Source organism: Myotis daubentonii, chromosome 1, assembly GCF_963259705.1.
Source record: "Myotis daubentonii chromosome 1, mMyoDau2.1, whole genome shotgun sequence".
Classification (NCBI taxonomy): Eukaryota; Metazoa; Chordata; class Mammalia; order Chiroptera; family Vespertilionidae; genus Myotis; species Myotis daubentonii.
In genome coordinates this window covers 44,995,624-45,019,335 of record NC_081840.1, presented here as the reverse complement: position 1 = coordinate 45,019,335, position 23,712 = coordinate 44,995,624, and the positions used below count along the sequence as shown (strand labels likewise).

The window sequence follows — 23,712 nt, the reverse complement described above, 5'->3', positions numbered from 1 at the left end:
ATGAACAGTTCATCGGAACTCATCATTTACATATTACCTCTAGCCGATTTTGTGTAATAACAACAGGGCTGAGATCAAATGGCTTGTAAACACTAAGATATTTACTTTTTGGTCCTCAACAGAAACATTTTGCCAACTTCTGCTATAAAACAAATGTTTTATGCGTATTCAAACTGACTGTTACATATATTCTGGCACTAAACACCAAGAAGTAAGATAGAATTAAAATGTAAATATGCAGACTGATAATAAAACTTATCAAATGATATTTTTCTAGTTATTTTATCTGTATCAATATAATAATGCAGTTATTTTTATCCACATTTTCAAATTTATGCAAATTTTTACAAATTTATAAATATCTATTTGTCAAATGATTTCTAATTTTGAATGACACCCCAAAATTGGCTGCAATAGATTTAGTATAGCACACATAGTGATGTTACATGAAAATGTCTTAATGTAAATCACTTTATAAATGATGATTAAATAAGCAGAAATTTTCATATCAAGACGAAAAATATGAACAAGAAAAGAAAGTCGCAGGCTGGAAGAGGTTAATGGGGGGGGGGGGAGGAGGACCTATGGAATACTTTCAACAGTAAAGATTAAAAGAAAAAAAAAAGAAGAAAGTCAATTGGGAAAAAGAGATGGGGAAATAATTTATGTTCATTTTAAAGAAAGCCCCATCACAAAGATATGAGCATTCCTTCATGCAATATATGAAAATACACAACTTTCCCTTCTACATACTGTAATATACTTATCTTAGGGACTAATGCCAAAACCATTGAGAAACTTTCAAACACTGAGAACAAATTTAAGAAAATAAGTTCCTTTTTTGTGTTCAAAATGTCTAAGGCTTCCTACTTCTTTAACTCTGCAACCCTTTATTAAAGAAAGAAGGGCCCAGACTCCAAAATAAATTAGCATCTTGTTCTCTTTCAATCTCATTTTTCCCCATTTAAAATTTTTATTCCTATGTTACATTTTGACAGAGCCAATAGTTCATTCAACAGGGCACTTATATCAAGAAAATCTTACCTGAACTAAAATCCGTGGTCTCTGAGGAGATGGAAAAGGAACTTTATGCATAAAATGAGAAATATGCCTTAAAAACAAACAAACAAAAAACCAATTAATCCCAAAGTGAGTACCATATGCTACAAAGGTCAACATGTCATCATAAGTCCAAGTTAAGTCAAAAGCTCTGTGAACCTATAATTTCGAAATTCCTGCTACTATGAAAACAAGTGAACAAACAACCAAAAATAATTTGTCCCATTAAAGTTGCTTCTACTTAAATTCAATAACTTCTCAAGAGAACCAAGATGGCGGCATAGGTTAACGCCGGAGTTTGCTGCTTTGAACAACTACTTCAAAAGTGAAACCAAAAAACGGAAGGGACATCACCCAGAACCACAGGAACGCTGGCTGAGTGGAAGTCCTACAACTAGGAGGAAAGAGAAACGCATACGGACACTCAGAGGAGGCGCAGTGCTGAAGTCAAATTCTGAGGTGCGGAGTGCGCGGAGCGGGCTGGCGGCGGAGGGCGCGGTTGTTGTTTTCAATCGGGAGGGAGTCGCAGACTCTGAGCACCAGATCCGGGCGAGCCTTTAGGGACCCAGACTCAAACGGGAGAAGCGGGACTGTCTGGCTTCGGTCAGAGCGAGTGCAGCTTTCTCTCCGAGCTTTGCAGCGGGTGCTGGGACTCAGAGAGGCAGAGCCCCTTGGGACAGGACTGAGAGCCGCCATAACTGCTCTCTCCGGCCCACCCTGTTGATCCTGTGTGACCCGACCCGCCCAAGCCCTGCACAGAGGCATTTGCCGGATAGCCTCAGGCAAAGGCTAGATTAGCACCTCCCTAGAGGACAGAAGTTCTCTCACTGCTGACACAGCTGATTCTCATAGCCACTTGGCCTGGAGATCAAACCCTCCCTGGAATTAGCTACAATAATCAAGATTTATCTATAAGACTGCGAACAAAGACCACTAGGGGGTGCACCAAGGAAGCATAACAAAATGCGGAGACAAAGAAACAGGACAAAATTGTCAAAGGAAGATATAGAGTTCAGAACCACACTTTTAAGGTCTCTCAAGAACTGTTTAGAAGCTGCCGATAAACTTAATGAGATCTACACGAAAACTAATAAGACCCTCGATCTTATATTGGGGAACCAACTAGAAATTAAGCATACACGGACTGAAATAACGAATATTATACAGACGCCCGACAGCAGACCAGAGGAGCGCAAGAATCAAGTCAATGATTTGAAATGTGAGGAAGCAAAAAACATCCAACCGGAAAAGCATATTGAAAAAAGAATCCAAAAATGCAAGGATAGTGTAAGGAGCCTCTGGGACAGCTTCAAGCGTACCAACATCAGAATTATAGGGGTGCCAGAAGATGAGAGAGAGCAAGATATTGAAAACCTATTTGAAGAAATAATGACAGAAAACTTCCCCCACCTGGTGAAAGAAATGGACTTACAGGTCCAAGAAGCGCGGAGAACCCCAAACAAAAGGAATCCAAAGAGGACCACACCAAGACACATCATAATTAAAATGCCAAGAGCAAAAGATAAAGAGAGAATCTTAAAAACAGCAAGAGAAAGAAACTCAGTTACCTACAAGGGAATACCCATACGACTGTCAGCTGATTTCTCAACAGAAACTTTGCAGGCCAGAAGGGAGTGGCAAGAAATATTCAAAGTGATGAATACCAAGAACCTACAACCAAGATTACTTTATCCAGCAAAGCTATCATTCAGAATTGAAGGTCAGATAAAGAGCTTCACAGATAAGGAAAAGCTAAAGGAGTTCATCACCACCAAACCAGGATTATATGAAATGCTGAAAGGTATCCTTTAAGAAGAGGAAGAGGAAGAAAAAGGTAAAGATACAAATTATGAACAACAAATATGCATCTATCAACAAGTGAATCTAAGAATCAAGTGAATAAATAATCTGATGAACAGAATGAACTGGTGATTATAATAGAATCAGGGACATAGAAAGGGAATGGACTGACTATTCTTGGGGGGGAAAGGGGTGTGGGAGATGTGGGAAGAGACTGGACAAAAATCGTGCACCTATGGATGAGGAAAGTGGGTGGGGAGTGAGGGCGGAGGGTGGGGCGGGAACTGGGAGGAGGGGAGTTATGGGGGGGGGGGAAAGGAACAAATGTAATAATCTGAACAATAAAGATTTAATTAAAAAAAATTCAATAACTTCTCATATTAATAGTTGTTCACATTCAACAATGTTTATGCCATGAATATCTCAAAAGCCATTTTACCTTTTACCTCTCCCTAAGTAGATAATATATAACATACTGGAGATGTGGACAGTGCATTTGTGATATACACGTTAGTCAACTATTCATATTTTAAAAGTGAAACACCATTTAGAGTGCTCCAGAAAAATGGAAGAGTTTTACTATTTCTAAAAGATAAACAATATACAGACACACCTTATTTTATTGCACTTCGCTTTACAACTTTATAGATGTGTCTTTTACAAACTAAATGCAAAACTCTCCACCAGTAAAAAGATTACAACTCACTTTATTGCAATACTTGCTTTATTACAGTGGTCTGGGTTAGAAATTGCAATATCTCCAAGGAATGCCTGTTCTTTCTATTAATAACAGGTTAAAAATTCTATTATTGAGTTTATGGGTTTTTTTTTTTAGAAATGGATAAAAAGTGAGATTGATGTGTTTTGTTTTGAGCACTATGAAAAAGAAAAAAGGCAACATTAGTGAAAAATCCTTTTTTTAGAAAAAAGTTATTTTATTTCTGTATTACTTTTAAGTATTATTTCAAAATCATCTTTGTTTCAGAACTGGGATAATTTCAACAGGATAGAGACATTAAAAGAGAAATGTATTAATTTTACAAACATGTTTTGACTGCTTGCTATGTATAAGACACTGCCAGACATTTTTGGGAATTATAAAAAAAAGCATATTATGCCATGAAGGTACTCATAACCTAAGAAAAAAGATGAGGGGAACGAATTCCAAGACACACTTTTGCTTGAATTATCTGAAGTTGTTAGAACAGCAGAAAACAAAGTGTACTCCATGAACATCTAAAGATTTCCAAAACCCATCCATGGAGGATCTGCACGGTCAAAACTAATTTTTTTTTTTAATCCTCACGGGAGGATATGTTGATTGAATTTGAGAGACACATACATTGATGTGAGAGAGAAACATCAATTGCCTCCTGTATGGGCACCCTGACTGGGGATTGAACCCGCCACCTTTTGGTGTACGGGACCACGCTCCAACTGAACCATACCAGCCAGGGCTCCAGTGTATTTTTAAAAAAATAATCTGTGGCCTTAGCTGGTTTGGCTCAGTGGATAGAGCGTTGGCCTGTGACTGAAGGGTCCTGGGTTCGATTCCAGTCAAGGGCACATGCCGGGGTTGCAGGCTTGATCCCCAGTAGGGGAGTGCAGGAGGCAGCCAATCAATGATTCTCTCTCATCACAGATTTTTTTTTTTCTCTCTCTCTCTCCCTCTCCCTTCCTCTTTAAAATCAATAAGTATATTAAAAATAATAAAAAATAATCTGTGATGGAAGGGGAAGTATGTATAAAGCACTTCTGCTGTGCGTAGCAGTACAATGGTTGTCTTGAAGAAAAGCACTTGTGCAACTGAGTCCACAGCAACATTTAGTTCATGCCAAAAGGTCCTTAATATTTGGTTCTATGAAAAACATCCATGAGCATATTTGGTACATGACAAAGTATTCTTTATATTTGGTCCTGTCAAAAATGTCCATGCTTAGAAAACGTCTTTGATTCAGATAGCCCATAAGAGTTATTTATAATTTTGGTTTTACAGGATTGATACATAAGAAATACTATCAAATTTTACTGATCTAATGACTGTGCTGTAGCTGTATTGCCAGTAATAATCCCTGACTCAGTAACCAGCTAGTAATGGCACATGGGGTAGATAGATGGGTCAATGTGGACTAAATGTCTCCATGGATGTTTTACACAGAACCAAATGTCTGCTAACCCCTATAATAAACTCTACTTGTCATGTCTGGGTGCAGTAACAAAAAGGGAAACCCACCATTTTCTGAACAGACTATTCAAATGTCCACTTACTTATCTGCGTAAGGCCAGGTTCATATACTTGGACCCAAGCAACATATTGCAACAGATTAAATATAGAAGCACACATGAGAATCTACCTGTGTTCAATTAATCCAGACATTAGATTTATAAAAATGTAAAACAATGTCACTCTTCTAACATTTTTTGCTTTGGAAAACAGTTATTTTTTTTTTTTAAAATTATGTTAACATGTAGTGGGTTTATTGTTTTTAAAAATAATGTATTTTTAAGTTTTCAGTTTTAATTTCTACTATAGTAAATATCAACAGATATAAAGAAAAGCTCTCTGGGGGAACTCAGTTGTTAAGAGTATAAAGGGGTCCTGAGACCAAAAACACTGAGAGCTGCACTGGAATACTGAGACTGGAAAAGTGCAAGAAAAAATTAAAGAATAATCCTGTACACCAATGTACTTAGGATAATTCTATCACTTTCCAACTGTCATTAGAGTCAGAGAATTCTGCCTAAGAACACAAAAGAGCTTAAGTGATTGACGGTATAAAACAAACAGTCCTCTTGCTGGCTTGGTTCAGTGGCTGAATCAGGAAGTCACGGTTAGATTCCCAGGGGGAGCATGGAGGAGGCAGCCAATCAATGATTCTTTTTCATCACTGATGTTTCTATCTCTCTCTCCCTCTCACTTCTCTCTGAAATCAATAAAAATATATTTTTAAAATAAAATAAACAATAGTCAGACAATGTAGATATTTAGATCTCATTTGCATCAGATCTTACTACTTGAAAAATTATTCATATATTTTAATGACCTTAAAGTAAATTACTAAAATTTTAAAAAGAATGCACTTGTCTAATTTTTCCTTTAAATTCATTACATCTAAAAATAGTGAGGAATATTTTTAAAGGTCCATAATAAACACAAATTATATGCAAAATAAGAATTATAAAACTATTTTTTAAAAATTCCAATTAGGATCTCCAAACTTTACAAGAACATCAAAAAATGAAACAATGCCCAGCCAGTGTGGCTCAGTGGTTGGGCCAACCATGTCAACCTATGAATCAGGAGGTCATGGTTTGATTCCCAATCAGGGCACATGCCTGTGATGCAGGGTTGATTCCCAGTAGAGGGGTGCAGGAGGCAGCTGATCAATGATTCTCTCATCACTGATGTTTCTATCTCTCTCTCTCCCATCCTCTCTGAAACAATAAAAAATATATATTTTTAAAAAATGAAATACTTATTTTGTTAGAGATAAAGTTATTAAAAATAGCATGACTGTAAAAGTATAATAGAGAAATATTCCTGATTGAAACCACCAAACTCTTTTTTCCAAATAACTCCTGACAAATCTAGTTTCCATATAAAATTTACCAGTAAAATTCAATTACAAGTACAAATATACCACACATAATAGAAAGATCTGCCACATTTTGAACCAAGAAGGTTTCTAACTTACTTCTCAATTGGAAGGACATGAGGTCCAGAGATGGAATAACGATACAAAAAAGTCAGAAACTTTCTGAATGCATCAAAAAAAGGCCAGTGAGAAAGAAGGCAGATGCATTTATTAGTGTGAACTGTTTTGGAACTGTCAGACTTCCCATCTGCCAATGATGCTAAACCCAATAGAAGTCTCTGTTTTTCTGTGAGATTCTCCTCAGGATATGGTTCATAAAACTGAATAGCAGCACCATAGACCTGGAAAACAAGTAATATATTTACTAAATACATTTTATGTCATTTATTCAAATCACATCATTAGTTAAATATTTAATGGGTGAGCCAGGCCACTTATGAGCCATTATATGTCTATGAGTTAGGCAAGGTGCTAGGTACCAGGAACATTGTGGTGAACAGACATCACTCTTTGCTTTCTTGAAGTACATTAAAAAATAAAATAAAAATTTAAAACTACACAAGTGCTACTCTCATATCTCTATATTTTTTTCAAAAAGGTGTTTCAATTAAATTGTATTTGTTTCATAGAAAGTGAAATAAATTGTATCAATATTCTCTATAAGAAAATTATTAAGAACTATTATTTAGTAGATAGTGGGACAATTTTAGATAGGGAAATACAAATTCCAACTTCAGGCAATTCACTAAATTTCTCTGGATCTCAATTTCTCAATTTACAAAAAGAGAGTGTCAGACTAAATTTCCAAGGTCCCTTCCAGCTATAACAGCCTATGATTCTAAATAGCATTGATTATTAATAATGTATTTTGTATTATTTTCAAAGCTTCTATATTACAAAAAATAAAGCAATGAAGGATCATCATATGACAATTAAAAATCTTTCACCATATTCACAAGAAAGCATTTGAGTATATGGAACAGCATAAAAATTCTCTTTTCCTTTGTCCCTGGATATAGTTACTTCAACCAAATGAAAGAGGTATGTATTATAGGTTCAATTTAATCAGTTGTTTTCCTACTGTTCCTTGCATTATATAAAACTTAAATTTAAAGTGTACAAGAATTTCCTGATATAATTTGTTAAAACACATAGTACCTTTTCAGCTGAGGCTCCAGTTAACACAAATGTAGAAAATACAGGGAGAGGGTATTTGCTATTTGATGGCCAACATTCAATAGTTGCACCCATTGGTAAACAAAATAGGGGAACAGATTCTGGGAGTGAGAATGACTCATAATCTTCTTGAGGATATCTACAAATTAGACCTATAAAAACAATAAATATTAGGTCATCATCTCTTAAATTAGGTGCTTGTAATTTAAATGATGCTGAAATGCTTTATTTAACACATTTCAAAGTTCAAACCATTACATATACTAGGTGAGGCAAAAGTAGGTTTATGTTTGTGAGTATGCAAAACACAGAGTTTATTCTTGTATTATTAGTTATTAATTAATGCATTATTTTCCATATGAACAACTGTGAACCTCCTTTGGCTCCATCCTGTATGTTCATCAAATAACTGAATGCTTCAGTAGGATTTATATAGATTTTAATCCTCAAATATAATGATTCATATTAACTGCTTAATATTTCTCAAGCTTCATCCACAAAGTTTAAGTAAGGCAAACAAGAAAAGATTATTCTAAAGAAATATACATACACACATATTCAAAAATTCAGTTTGTGGTCAAACTACCACCTTAAAGCACATGAATATACTATTTTTTAATTTTTTCAATATGGTCACCTGCATATATCCATTTCATCAGTTCTCAATAACTTTCCCTCAGGGTGTTTTACACATTAAAATAGATGTCCTATAGGAGTACATACATAACTTCTAGCACAAATACAAAAAAATACTAATAAAAATTGAAGAGTCACATATTAACGATGTCTTCATAATAGTATCAACTCAAATCCAGCTTCTGAATAACCCCAAGTTATATGAAGATAGAGTTTTAAGTGACCTATGATTTCATATTAAATAGACTAGTCTAGAAAGTGGTCTAGAAATCTTCTACTGAACACAACATCCAGCAGAGTCTTGTACTGGATTTTGTGGGACTAGAAATAGAAAATAGGTTCCCTGAACTTGAATAGTAAAAGTCAAGTGGAAACCATCACTAAATATAACCTTAAAGGCAAAATGATAAATTAGGAATACTAGTGGTTGGTTTGCCACTAATATCTATGTGATTCTGAACAAATCATATACCTGTAAGACTCTGCTTTTCTCATTTATAAAGTGAGATGAACTAGATATACTAAGGGCCAAGGCAGTTCTCAAATTCTCTAACTATATGCTGGCCAACCAGTAGATCCTATGAGGGTCTACGGTTAATTGTCTACTACTTTCTTAGGTCATAAGGCTACAGTATAGGCTTTAAGTAGTTCAGAAATAGTGATAAATTGTACATAGATCTTAAAAAAATCAAAGCTAGAACAGAAAGTAATAGTCTATGATGTGATTTTAAAACTACCTATATATATAAAAAGATTAATATGCAAAGTGTCTCCTCGGGAGTTCGACCGGGAAACCAGGAGTTTGATCGCTCTCTATGATGTGTGCTGACCAACAGGGGGCAACGCAGAACGATCAGCCCTGATCGCCATCCAGGCCTAGGGACCCTACCCGTGCAAAAATTTTGTGCACCGTGCCTCCAGTATTGTTTAAAAGACTGAATCTGCTCTACAAATAAGATGAGAATGTTTGCTATTTTGAGGTTTTTGGCAATTGAAAATTTCAGTTATGTATTATAGAATCACAAATTAGCTTATAATATTTCAGGCTATTATGAAACACATATGAACTATAGATTTGACTAAATTTGATATATTAAACAAACATTAATTTAATTAGAAAATACTTTTCCCCATTTTCTACTGATTTAAAAACTTAAAGAGAATTTCTACTTATTAGTTATTTATTTAAACCTAATGTTTAAAAAATCATGCCTTCTTTCAACATTAATCTCCCATTAACTGTATGGATGAAAACAAAACAGAATCAAAAGACATAGGTTATAGTCTCAGTCCTGATACTAACACACTGTAAGATGGGTTTTGTTTATTTTAATATTACTGGTCCCGATAATACATTTATATATTAAGTAATCCATGAAAAATTCTACTTACCAGCTTTGTAAGATATAGTGTTAGTTTTTGCCACTGATTTTTTATAACATAAGTATACTGCGGATCCCCACTGAATTAAAAAAGAAAATATAATTAATTTTAAAAGGTAATAACAATAAAATGGAATATCTTTGGTCTTCCTAGTATGTATTATCTAAGATGTAAAAGATTGCTCTCTGTTAGCTATTTTCAGTTGGCTGTTTTGTGAGCATCTTATTGGAGCTACTGCCCACTTTTCTCTCAGAAGTAAAATTTAACGTATTTTTTCCTAGCAAAAGCATAACATGAAAATCTGACCCTTTAAAACAAAAATAAGCCACAAAAATTTAGATTTTATGCTAAGTCCAAAATTTGGGCAGAAGTGATAAACTAGGAATTATCTACTAGTATGTATACCTTCCTTTGGATTCCATAACCCCTTTTAGACACTGCCAGATTTTTCTGCAGCTCTTTTATACCAAAACTTGAGTAGTAATTTGCCATATCCATTTCCTTATATCCCATTCTCTCCTGAATCCATTCCAAAACAGGTTTTAATTTCACCATTCCTTAAAAGAACACCTTGACAACTTTAATGATGCCAAATCTAATAAAGTAGTTGGTTCCTAGTCTCATTTTATCCAACCCCTCAGCAGATTTTGATACCACTAATGACTCCCTTCCTGAAACATTTTCTTTTCTTGGCTTTTCAGGCATCACACTCTCCAGGTCCCTTTCCATCAAATTTATGGTCAACCCTCAGTCTTCTTTTTTAAAATCCTCACCTAAAGATATATATTTTTTATTGATTTTAGAGAAAGGAAGGGGAAGAGAAATATCAATTGGTTGCCTCCCATATGCGCCCTGACCAGGATCAAATCCAAAAGCAATCAAACCCACAACTTTTGGTGTATGGGATGACACTCCAACTGAGCCACCTGGCTAAGGCCCTCAGTCTCCTTTGTAGCATCCTCTCTCTTTTCCTGATCATTAAATGTGATCTCTTATGTTCCTTCCTTTCTCTAAATGGTCTCATACATTGGTTTTAAATAACTGCTACTCCCAAAGGAGTCTCAATTTTCTAGTCCCACCTGTAACTGAGATGAGGGAGACTGGCTAAAGCAAATTTTGGGGTAAAGAAAAGGAGTTCAGTTTTAGACATATTAAGTTTGAAAAATCTATTAGACATCCAAATGAATCATATGGAGCTAAGGTGAGAAGTCTGAAATGGAGATGTAACTTGGGAGATATCACCACTTGACTTTAGGTGATTGCAGATATATTCACATAGCACATTTCCTTACCTTCTTTAGGCCTTAACTCAAAGGCCACTTTATTATTTCATCACCTTATATACAATAACAAGCCTTCATCTAACCTTCCCAGTCCTCCCTATCACCCCTTTCTTGCTTTTCTTCCCTGCATAACACTTACCACCATTGGGCATATTGCATATTTTCTTATTTATTATCTGTCTCTCACCACTAAAATATGTTTTATGATGAAAGGGTTTTGTCTTATTCACTACTATATCTGTTGCACTTAAAACCGTGCCTACTATGTAGAAATGCTCAATAAATATGTGTTAAATGAGTCAGGACATGTTTGTGCACACATGATAGAGCACCTCTATAAACCAGTACATGAGGACAGATTCATAGCACTGAAGACAAATATATGGAGAAAATAAACGTAAAGAAATGTATATTTAAATATGTTTTATTGATTTTTAGAGAGAGAAGAAGGGAGAGAGAGACAAAACACACACATCTATGTGAGAAACATCTACTGATTGCCTCCTGCATGCATCCCAGCTGGGGATTGAACCCACAACCTGGGCATGTGCCTGACTGGGAATTGAACCAGCGACCTTTTGGTGCACAGTACGATGCTCAACCAACTGAGCCACAATGGCCAGGGCTAAGAGATATTTTTTAAATATTAAGGGACTACTATAACAAACACCCACTTACCACCAAGATTTAGCAAATGTTAACAATTTATCATATTTGCTTCAGGTATATATATATATGTTTAAATAACTGTTGAAAGTATTCCATATATCCCCTTTACCCCCTCCCATTGCCCCCCTCCAGCCTGCCCTTGTCCCCTACCCCAGGTCCTTACTGCCCCATTGTTTGTGTCCATGGGCCATGCATATATGCATGCATACAAGATCCTTGGTTGATTACCTCACACCCACTCACCCTCCCCGCCTTCCCTCTGAGATTCCTCACTCTGTTCCATGCTTTCATATCTCTGGATCCACTCTGTTCATCAGTTTATTTTGTGACTTAGATTCCACATATAAGTGAGATCATGTGATACTTGTCTTTGACTGACTTATTTCACTTAGCATGATACTATCCAAGTCCCTCCATGCTGTCTCAAAGGTTAAGAGATTCTTCTTTTTTACTGCTGCAGAGTATTCCATGGTATAAATGTGCCACAGCTTTTTTATCCATTCATCTACTGATGGGCACTTGGGCTGTTGCCAGATCTCAGCTATTGTAAATTGTGCTGCTATAAACACAGGGGTGCATATGCTTCAGATATTTTAATTTATAGAGAAACAAAAAATTACAGGTTTAGCAAAAACCTCATCTTCCACTCCTTTGTGTTCTCCAGAAAGCCAGTGCATTTCATTTACATGCACTTAAAAAATTCTACTGTACAAATATATACATCTATGTGTATGTATTATTGTTTTATGCATTTTAAATTTTACATAAGCGATGATATACTAAATATATACTTTTATGGCTTACTTTTTTACTCATCAACATGTTTTTGAGAATTAGTGGATTTGATCTAATTCCTTCATCTGAACTACTGGATAGTTTTCCATTAATAAATGAATCAGTTTATTTTACCCATTTCTCTACTGATGGTCACTTAGGCTGTTTCCTTTTTCTTTCCTTTTGGCTGTTACAAATGATGCAATACATTGGCTCCTCATGAAGAAATTTTTCTTGCTTTCTTAAACATTTCCCTACTTTTAAAAATTTATTGATTTGAGAGAGAGGAAGAAGGGGGAGAGAGGGAGAGAGGGAGAGGGAGAGGGAGAGGGAGGAATATCGCGCTTTGTTGCTCCCTCCACTTATTTATGCATCCATTGGTTGATTCTTGTATGTGCCCTGACCTGAGATGGAACCACAACCCTGGCATATCAGGACAATGCTCTAAACAACTGAGCTACCCAGCCAGGGCATAAAACATTTTTTCTGTGTCTCCAGGAGATAAATTATTAAATTATGCTTAGGATATTAAATTATGCTCATCACTGTGTTAGAATTTTGTTCTTATAAATGTTTTAGTATTTTTGTATCAAAATAATGAATGTGTAAAAGTTAGGTGGACATTATGAATGTAAGTCAAACTGGACTTTTAGTTTACCAGGTGAGTAAAAACTTTATAAATAAAGGGCTTTCTATTGAAAAGTCTCAACTCCAGTTCCCAATAAGCCAAATTTCATGAAGATTAAAGAACCTTCAGTGATAACCTTTGTGATGATAACAAGGAAGCTATATGACCATTTGGATATGGCAGAAATCAAAAAGAATATTCTAAAATGAAAAATAGAAGCTCAGAGGTACAGTAAAAATTATGGGGCGCTGGAGGAAAATAACCATTATATCAAAACTAAAAGAGGGTTTTCTAAATTTTTCACATACAAAGTTCAGCAAAAAAGAAAGTAGGGAATCCATTGTTCCAAAAATACTTTAAATGTTTAACCTATAAACTATCTGTGCGGTGTTAACACGGCAAAAACATACCTTCCGATGCTTTTTATTTTCCCCAGGAATTAGGTACATGATTTAATTGCTTGCTTTGTTAATAACTCCAATTTTCTAAATAAACTTGCTAAATCAAATACTGACATTTTTAAAAGATTGTAAAGCAAGAGCCATTTGCATAGAGTATGAAAAAATACTCCCAATGAATCAAAAACTGAGTAGAGTCCCAAATTTGCCAAGAGTTAGCTGCGTGACTCAAAACTCCTGGACTACATATCCTAAACTACAAATTTTTGCACTTTTGCACTACATGACTGACTATTCATAAGTTCTCTTCGAGCTCTAAAATATTATTCCATTCTAAATAAATCCAAATCTACATCATTCAAGGCTTATAGTTCAAAGTTTAAACATTAATAATTCTTTCTGTAAAATTATGTTTTTATTTATTTCAGAGAGGAAGGGAGAGGGAGAGAGAGAGAGAAACATCAATGATGGGAGAGAATCATTGATCGGCTGCCTCCTGCATGCCCCCTCCTGGGGATTGAGCCTGAAACCCCGGACATGTGCCCTGACTGGGAATCGAGCCTTGACTTCCTGGTTCATGAGTCAACACTCAACCACTGAACCACACATTAATAATTCTTGAAAACTCTTTCTATATATAAGCTTAATGGGAGGTGGAGAAGTAGAGGAGGGTTTTTTTGTTTGTTTGTTTGTTTTTAGGCCAAAGCTGTAAGCAAGGTATAAAAATAATGTAGGAACTTAAAGAATTCAACACACATTTCCTCCTGTACATCAGATTATGTGTGTTTTTTTTTCCTTCCTGGTTTAGAAACCTAGTAGACACATACATTTAGGAAGTCATCCACACATAGCCTGTATTTAGATCATCAAGGTTGTAAGTTTAGATGGTAAAGATAAATGGTCTGCAGACTAACCCTTGGAGCATTCCATTGTGTAGAGTTTAGGGAGATGGGAAGACATCAGCAAAGGCATCAGAAAAAGAATGATTGGTGAAGTAGGAGGAAAAAGCAAGAGAGTACATAGAAAAAGACTACATCTTCCCTTTCTGTCACTGTTTCAAGACGAAATGATCATCTATGCCAAAACCTACTGAAAATAAGATGAAGAATTAATCATTAGGTTCAATAAGAGCAATCTTACCTGGGGGTGGGGAGTGGGTAGGGGTTGGGAGGAGAGGAGTCAACAGGGGGAAATGGGTGATATCTGTAATACTATCAACAACAACAAAAATTAAACAAACAAACCACAACAACAACAAAAACCAAGAGCAATCTTGGTGGGATGGTGGAGACAAAACCCTAACTGAAGAATTAAGGTAAGGAAGGGGACAAAATATAGTTAAATCTTTGAGACATTTTGTTATAAAGGAGAACAATGAAATGGGGCAATAGATGGTGGGGGGGATAAAGGGGTCAAGATTTATAAAGATGGGAGAAACATGGTTTATATACAATAGAGAAAAAAAAATTGGTGATTCACAAGGAAAATAAGGAGAATTGCTGAAGCCATGTCCTCAAATAGGTAAGGATATGGGATCTAGTGCACAAGTGGAGGGAGGAGTTAACCTTGGCCTAGTGCAGTAGTTGGCAAAGTGCGGCTCGCGAGCCACATGCGGCTCTTTGGCCCCTTGAGTGTGGCTCTTCCACAAAATACTGACTTCTGCGCATGGGCCACGAAGTTTCAATCGCACTGTACATGCGTGACCGCACGTGGTATTTTGTGGAAGAGCCACACTCAAGGGGCCAAAGAGCCACATGTGGCTCACGAGCTACAGTTTGCCAACCACTGGAGTGCATTACTTTTGCAATAGGGGAAAATTTTTTTTTTCAATTAAAAAAGGCTTTTTGGGTAGCTCTTTTTGAAAGTACAACTAAAATACTTTCCTAAAAATAAAATATCCAATACTTTAAAAACATGTTTTTAATTCAGTAATTGTGCTATGCTGTTTTCCAAACAAAGATTTTACATTATGGTCTTTTCACCAGTGGCTAATTTTATCAATGCAAAGAAATCACTTACCATACTGTTATTGAGATTCTTGTCGACTTTGCAGAATGTATGTGGTGGACTTTCTCCTTTACTGGGTATAATAATACATATGTCTGTGACAGCCAATGTATTCTGAGTCATGTTTTCAGAGGCTCTTCGGTAAGTGATATAAATTTTTTGTGATGAGGTACTGCCGCTAATAGTTGCAGGGCGTCCATAGGGAGTACTCTGAATAATTTCACACCCCTGTTTCAATCTTTCTTTCCAGTCATATAAAACCCTAAAAAAATAAATAAAATAAATAAATACACAAACACAAAGCACCCTCAAATGAAAGGTAATATTATCAGATATCATGAACTGGTCCTTAAATGTAGCCAAGATTTCAATCTTTTTGCAAATTTGAATTACACAGTCCCATATAAAATTAAAGGATAACTTTTCCCTACCAAGATTTAAATAATGTAAGAAAAATTCAGATTAACCTTTGTTGACATAAACCACAGGACAGCAATGATTAAGTGCAAAGGTTACTGTTTTAGCGTTCCATTTAATGGATTTATATATTTATTTTTGTCTCTAAACCCAAGCATCTTCTTGAGAAAAAGCAACTTTGTATTGTGGCCAAAGTTAAAATTTTACAAAAGGCTCTTTAACCAGAAGGTAAAGGACCTGCCAACATACTTTTACTTCCAATACTTGCCTCAAATTTAAGAGATAATTTTAGTCTTTCAAACGAGAAAATAACCTCAAAAGTATAAAGGAAAGACATAGGTTTTTCCTTGCTTCTTTATTGTGGTAAAAATCATAGGCTTTTCATAATGGGAAGGCTAGGCATCCATTCCTTAACTCTTCTAAAAACTATACTTAAAGTACCGGGGGAAACAAAGAAAATGTCATGATTAAATAATATAGTTCAATTCTTTCACAGAATTCACTGATTAGACTTTAAAGCTAAGTCCTTGGCATCAGTAAAAAAAAAAAATTAAGGTCTACTATATTGTGTTTTTGCTATAGAAATGGTTGTAACTGGCAATGTCCTCAATAGCAATCAGTGTCCCCTTTCATAAAATCCATTATACAAAGAAAATTTAGTACCAGAAATTGGTCAAATTATTGCTTCCAGTTATAATTTTAAAAATATATTTTTTATTGATTTCAGAGATGAAGAGGGAAAGATGACACATCAATGATGAGAGAGAATCATTGATCGGCTGCCTCCTGCACGCCCCCTACTGGGCATGTGCCCTGATAGGGAATTGAACCGTGACCTCCTAGTTCATAGGTCAGTGCTCAATCACTGAGCCACACCTGCCAGGCTAAATAATTTTTAGTTTCTCTTTTTGTCCTGACTATCAGCAAACAAACATTTTTGTGTGTGGAAAATTCAGAGCTAACTTGGATGCTTAATCACAGTGACTATGTTTATCCTATTGTTGGCTTAATTGCTTATTCCTCCTTGTCTTTTTGATTTTGCTTTTTTTCTGTTTTGTTTTTTCAATCTTAAAAAAAGGTATTGTAACAGAGGAATTACACACATTTGAATTCAAATTCCTACTACTTGTTACTAGTTATACTATCATAGAACAATATAAACAAACAAAATGGAAATAGACCCACAGGTACAGAGAACAGACTGATGGTTGCCAGAGGGGAGGAGGGTTGAGGGACTGGGTGAAAAAGGTCAAGGGACTGAGGTCAAGTACAGCTTGGCAATTACAAAATATTCATGGGGATGTAAAGCACAGCATAAAAAATATAGCCAATGATACTGTAATAACTATGTATGGTGCCAGATGGGTACTGGAAGTATCAGGGGGAACACTTTGTAAAGTACATGATTATCTAACCACTATTTTGTACACCTGAAACTAATACAAAATAATAGTGGATGTAATCAGCAGATCAGCGCATTCAAAAACTGTGGTACATCTACATAATCGAATACTACGCTGCTATAAAAAAGAAGCGAGCTTTTACTATTTGCAACAGCATGGATGGAACTGGAGAGCATTATGCTAAGTGAAATAAGCCAGTAGGAGAAAGATAAATATCACATGATCTCACTCATATGTGGGATATAATCATCAACATAATTTGATGAACAAGAATAGATCTAGAGACAAATGGCAGGGGAGGGGGGTTAGCGAGCAACCAAAGGACTGTATGCATGCATATTAGCATAACCAATGGACACAGGCACTGGGGAAGTGGGGGCTTGCCCAGGGTGGGAATGGCTGGGGGGAGGGAGGGGTCAAGTGGGGAAAAAGGAGACATTTGTAAGACTTTAGACAATAAATTAAAAAAAAATTTAAAAAAACAGTGGATGTAAACTGTAATTGAAAAAATAAAAAAATAAACTAAGATTTAAAAGGCAAGAATAATGTCATATTCTTCACAATAACAAACATATAAGGATAGCTATAAAAGTAGTTGTTCATTTCAGTTCAAGTCCTTTTCCTATTCCTGAATCCTTCCTATGCTTGGAAAATTCCTCATCTCTACTCTAGGGAACTCCAACACCCAAATGAGAATCTGCAACAGTGCCTTCATTTTATCCACAAGCTAAAATTCTGATGATAGTCAGTGGTCATAGGAGCAACTTATCTAATCAAGATTTAACAGCTGGTTTACTTTCTTTTTTTAAAATTCTTTATTGTTTAAAGTATTACATATAGTATTACAGATGTCTCCTTTTCCCCCCATTGACCTCTCCCCGGCCACTCTCACCGCCCCCCCCCACCCCTCCCAGTGTCTGTGTCCATTGGTTATGCTTATATGCATGCATACAAGTCCTTTGGTTGATCTCTTAACACCCCCTTTTCCCTCTGAAGTTTGACAGTCTGTTCAATGCTTCTCTGTCTCTATTTTTGTTCATCAGTTTATGTTGTTCATTGTATTCCACAAATGAGTGAGATCATGTGATATTTATCTTTCCCTGACTGGCTTATTTTACTTAGCATAATGTTCTCCATGTCGACCCATGCTATTGTGAATGGTAAGAGTTCTTTCTTTTTAACAGCAGTGTAGTATTCTGTTGTGTAGATGTATCAGTTTTTTAATCCACTCATCTGCTGATGGGCACTTAGGCTGTTTCCAAATCTTAGCTATTGTAAATTGTGTTGCTATGAACATAGGGGTGCATAGGTCCTTTCTGATTGGTGGTTCTGATTTCTTAGGATATATCCCTAGAAGTGGTATTACTGGGTCAAATGGGAGTTCCATTTTTAATTTTTTGAGGAAACTCCATACTGTTTTCCACAGTGGCTGCATCGTTCCCACCAACAGTGCAAGAGGGTTCCTTTTTCTCCGCATCCTCTCCAGCACTTGTCGTTTGTTGATTTGTTGATGACAGCCATTCTGACAGGTGTGAGATGGTACCTCATTGTTGTTTTGATTTGCATCTCTCGGATGATTAGTGACTTTGAGCATGTTTTCATATGTCTCTTGGCTTTCTGTAAGTCCACTTTCGAAAAGTGTCTAAGTCCTTTGCCCATTTTTTGATTGGATTGTTTATCTTCCTTTTGTTAAGATGTATGAGTTCCCTATAAATTTTGGAGATCAGGCCCTTATCGGATATAACATTGGCAAATATGTCCTCTCATGCTTTCTTATTTTGTTGATGGTTACTTTTGCTGTGCAGAAGCTTTTTAGTCCCATTTGTTTATTTTCTCCTTAGTTTCCATTGCCCTAGGAGCTGTATCAGTAAAGATGTTGCTATGACATATGTCTGATATTTTACTACTTATGCCATTTACTAAATATGTGAATGTCATATGAAGCAATACAGTAGCTCTTTTGCAACCAACTTAAAATTACTGCAATTAATTCATGAATTAACAGAATAAAGACTGGTTTTTAATGTAACTTTTTAAATATCAACCATTAATGATAGAATTTTAAAAGTAGAAGACAATTCAGGAGCTCATCTTATCTTCCCTCGAGTGTTAGTAAACATGACTACATATCCTCTTTCAAACTTAATATATTAGGAGATGGAACTATTATAGCCCCTCTGGCAACATCAGTAGGGATGGTGATATCTTCCTTATTTTTAACCAAAACACTGTAAGTTATGAACCTATCCCTTTTTATAACACAGCAATGAAAACAAGAAGGCTAATCTTCATCCCTTATAAATTCTTCATCCATTTTGAAGACATTTTTAGAGCTACTACTGGCCTTTCTTTAGTCTTTTTCTTTCAGTTTTCCTGTGGGGATCTTATTTTTCTACCTTTTAAATTTTGTTCCTCTTTTACTACAAAAAGTTATGTCTTTACATTTATATAATCCTGTTTTACATATATGTAAAACATGCATATATTCCTCTTTTAAAAGAACCCAAATCGTTGCAGAAATTGACAAACTGATGCTAAAACAAATATTAAAATTCAAAAGGCCCAGAATAGTCAAAACAATCTTGAAAAAGAGGAACAAAGTTGGAATACTTACACACAATGTAAACACTAACTACATAGCTACAGTAATCTAAACTGTCTAGTACTGGCCTAAAGACAGACATGTAGACAAATGGAATAGAATTGAGAGTCCGGAAATAAACCCATACATCTATGGCCAATTAATTTTTGAATATGGGAGAAGAATATTCTCGTCAGCAGATGGTGCTAGGACAGATGGATATCCATATGCGAAAGGGTAAAATTGAACCCCTTCCTTAACCATAGACTAGTAAAAGCCTTCTTAGATACGATACCAAAACATAAGCTACAAAAGAAAAAATAGTTAAATCAGACCTCATCAAAATTAAAAACTTTTCAGCTTCAAAGTATACCATAAAGAAAGTGAAAAGACAACCCACAGAATGGGAAAAAATATTTGTAAATCATTTACCTGGTAAGGAATGTGCATCTAGAACATGTAATGAACTCTCAAAGCTCAACAATAAAAAGACAACACAATTAAAAATTCTGAATAGACATTTCTCCAAAGATTTACACATGGCAAATAAACATATGAAAGATGCTCAACATCATTAGCCACCAGGTGAATGCAGATCAAGACCACAATGAGATGCCACTTCACATCCATTAGGACAGTTATAATTAAAATGACAAACAAAATGTTGGCTAAGATGTGGAGAAATTGGAAGCTTCATACCAGTATAGTGCCAGTGGGAATGCAAAGTGGTACAACTACTTTGGAAAACAGTCTGGCAGTTTCTCAAAAGGTTTAACACACAGATACCATATGACCCAGAAATTTCACTTCTAAGTAAATATACAAGAGAAATTGAGACATATGTCCATACAAAAACTTGTACATGAATATTTCCAGAAGCATTATTCATAATAACCAGAACATGTAAACAACCCACAATCAACTGAAAAAGGATAAATTAATTGTGGTGTATCTACAAGATGCAATATTATTCAGCTGTATAAAGAGATAAAAGTATTGACACATGCTACAACATGGATAAACCTTGAAAACAGTGAAAGAAGTCAGACACACACACACACACACACACACACACACACACACACACACACACACAATGATTCCATTTATATAAAATGTCCAGAATAGGCAAATCTATAGAAATAGAAAATAGACTAGTAACTGCCGAGAGCTGAAGGGGTTCGGGAGAATTGAAATAGTTACTAAAGTGAGTACAGGGTATCTTTTTGGCATGATAAAAATGTTCTAAAATTTATTGTGGTGATGGTTGCACAACTCCATAAATATCCTAAAAACTACTGAATTGTTCACCTCAAATGGGTGAACTGTATGGTATATGAATTCTCAATAAATCTGTCATATTAAAAAGGAGCCCCAAGTTCAATATAGTATCTTAAGGAAAGCACTAATTTACCTCAAGATCCTTGTTTGATGCAGACTTATCCATTTATAATGATCATTATATCACATGCTTAAAAACCACCCTTTTCTTGTACTTTAAAAGTAATTTAAAATTTTATGATCTGGATAATACATTAATTTTCTAGTACTTTTCTGTAAATGTTTTTCAAATTCTCTTCACTTTAAAAAAAATGTTTTTATTGATTTTATAGAGAGAGGAAGGGAGACAGAGAGAGAAAAATGGATTGGCTACCTCCTGCACACCTCCTATTGGAGATTGAGTCTGAAACCTGGGCATGTGCCTTGACTGCAAATCAAACTGGCAATCTCCGGGTGTACGGGATGATGCTCAACTGAGCCACACTGGCCAGAACATCCCCCCACCTTTAATAGAAAGAAACTCAGAGAAGATGAAAGTTCTGGGAACCTGTAGGACAAAGGGACACTGAAAAGGTATAATGAACAAAGTGATAGAATACAGGATTCTGGATAACATATGTATTTCTTTTTCTAAAGCTGTCATATATTTATTAATTAAAAAATATTAAACAGTTAACTTCAGAATCTATAACAATAACAATAACTGTTTTTTAATCCTCCCTCGAGAATATGTTTTATTGATTTTTTTTCAAGAGAGAGGAAGAGAGGAGAGAAAGAAGCATCAATGTGAGAAACATTGATTGGTTGCTTCCTGTTCATGCCCTGACCAAGAATCAAACCTGAAACCTTTTTTGGTGCATGAGACAGCACTCTAACCAACTGCACCACCCAGCCAGGGAAACAAAAATTATTTTAAAAAATGACTTACCCAAGATCTGTAAGTGGAGGCTTATCTCTTCCTCTTCTATAGCAAAGATAAATCTGTGGTCCCACAAGACTTCCATTATTGAGGTCAGCTGACAATCCAGACGGGGTAACATCAATACACATATAATCCTGTGGCACTTCCTCCCCAAGAGATTTAATAATAACTGAAACATCTGTGATAGGTTCTTTTGGTTTAGCTACTTTATGACAGGCATCATTGAAGTGAATTTCTTCTTCAAAAGGCTTTGAAACATCAGTTAATCCTGCTACAACAAAGTAGTCAGCAACACGAGGCCCTTTATCTTCAATCATCTTCCATTACAGAAGGTTACATCTAAAAGGAAGGTAAAAGACTAGTATTTTCCTATAATAAGCCAAATAAATATAAGTGGTTTTTGTGCAAATAAAAAAAAAACTACAAAAAGAACACTACCTCCTTGGTAAATACACTAGTATACATTTCACTTTCATACATAAAAGTATGCCTTTTTTTAAATGAGAATATAATTGGCATTATTTGTGATTATAAAAATAACATAAGAATTTTCATTTTGGGCAATATGGATGCTTTGATTACCTAAGTAGACAGAAAATAAAACCCCCATACCCTTTAAATATATATATATTAGAGAGGAAGGGAGAATGAGAGAGAGAGAAACATCAATGATGACAGAGAATCATTGATTAGCTGCCTCCTACACGCTCCCTACTGGGGATTGAGCCTGCAAACCAGACAAGTGCCCTTGACCGGAATCGGAACTGAGACATCTTGTAAAAAGTCAAGAGTCTCAAAGAGCCCGAACTGGTTTGGCTCAGTGGATAGAGTGTCGGCTGCAGACTGAAGGGTCCCAGGTTCAATTCCTGTCAAGGGCATGTACCTTGGTTGCAGGCACATCCCCAGCAGGAGGTGTGCAGGAGGCAGCTGATCGATGTTTCTCTCTCATCATTGATGTTTCTGTCTCTCTCTCCCTCTCCCTTTCTTTCTGAAATCAATAAAAAAAAATGTTTTAAAATAGACAAATTAGTATTACCTGTTTTTATTTATGTAGACCCATTTGTAAAATTAAAATTAAGTACGTATGAAAAGTCTAATTTCACAGAAAAGTTTTCTATATGCATTATAGTAATTTTAAATTTATATCAAGTAGGTCTAGTAAATGCATGCATTTGCCAGTCATCAAGAGTAAACAAATGCACACAGCTGGGGCATGGCTTAGTGCAGTGGGAACACTGGCACATGTTGAAACTGCTACAGAAAGTCACAACCATACAACGGAACCAATTAACCTCACGTGATGCGGTGTGATCACGTGCTAATCATTTACTGAATATTATTTACGAGCGGTGATTCTTGTATTTAAATATGTAGACTATAGTTGTAGATATGTAATATTCATTTATGTCGGAAAAATTACTACAGTGTTTTTCCCCAATATATGGCCTATTCGCTAAAATGTGTTAAAAGTAACAGTGAATTAATAACAACAACAAAAAAGATGTTAATCAATTATAAGTAAATCTTGGTTAAAAGTATTTTTAATTAACAGGGTGTTAATTTTCACATATGACATATGGACCTGAAATTTTGTCTATTAAACCCAAGTCCGTTAAAGCAAGATCTACAAAATCATAGGATTACTGTATTGAAGTTGAATTGCTACGTCAAAAGTTACATAACCAGCCTCTCTATAAGT

General features: G+C 35.5%; 1 protein-coding gene across 12 annotated transcripts in view; it reads right to left on the bottom strand.

The window, feature by feature from the left end:
• DENND4A (DENN domain containing 4A) overlaps nt 1-23,712 on the bottom strand; it is a 112,204-nt gene that overhangs the window by 48,625 nt on the left and 39,867 nt on the right. For 8 of the 12 annotated variants that reach the window (XM_059698065.1, XM_059698003.1, XM_059698028.1 and 5 more), the window contains exons 4-9: nt 22,020-22,352; nt 15,422-15,671; nt 9,660-9,729; nt 7,614-7,783; nt 6,555-6,796; nt 1,045-1,111 (exon numbers count right to left, since the gene is read on the bottom strand). In XM_059698065.1, the coding sequence (XP_059554048.1) occupies nt 1,045-1,111; nt 6,555-6,796; nt 7,614-7,783; nt 9,660-9,729; nt 15,422-15,671; nt 22,020-22,330 (1,110 nt within the window). In that variant the 5' untranslated portion in view covers nt 22,331-22,352. Of the gene's footprint in view, nt 1-1,044; nt 1,112-6,554; nt 6,797-7,613; nt 7,784-9,659; nt 9,730-15,421; nt 15,672-22,019; nt 22,353-23,712 lie in introns of those variants that run through there. The other 4 variants (XM_059698083.1, XM_059698074.1, XM_059698092.1 and 1 more) reach the window with 4 other exon arrangements.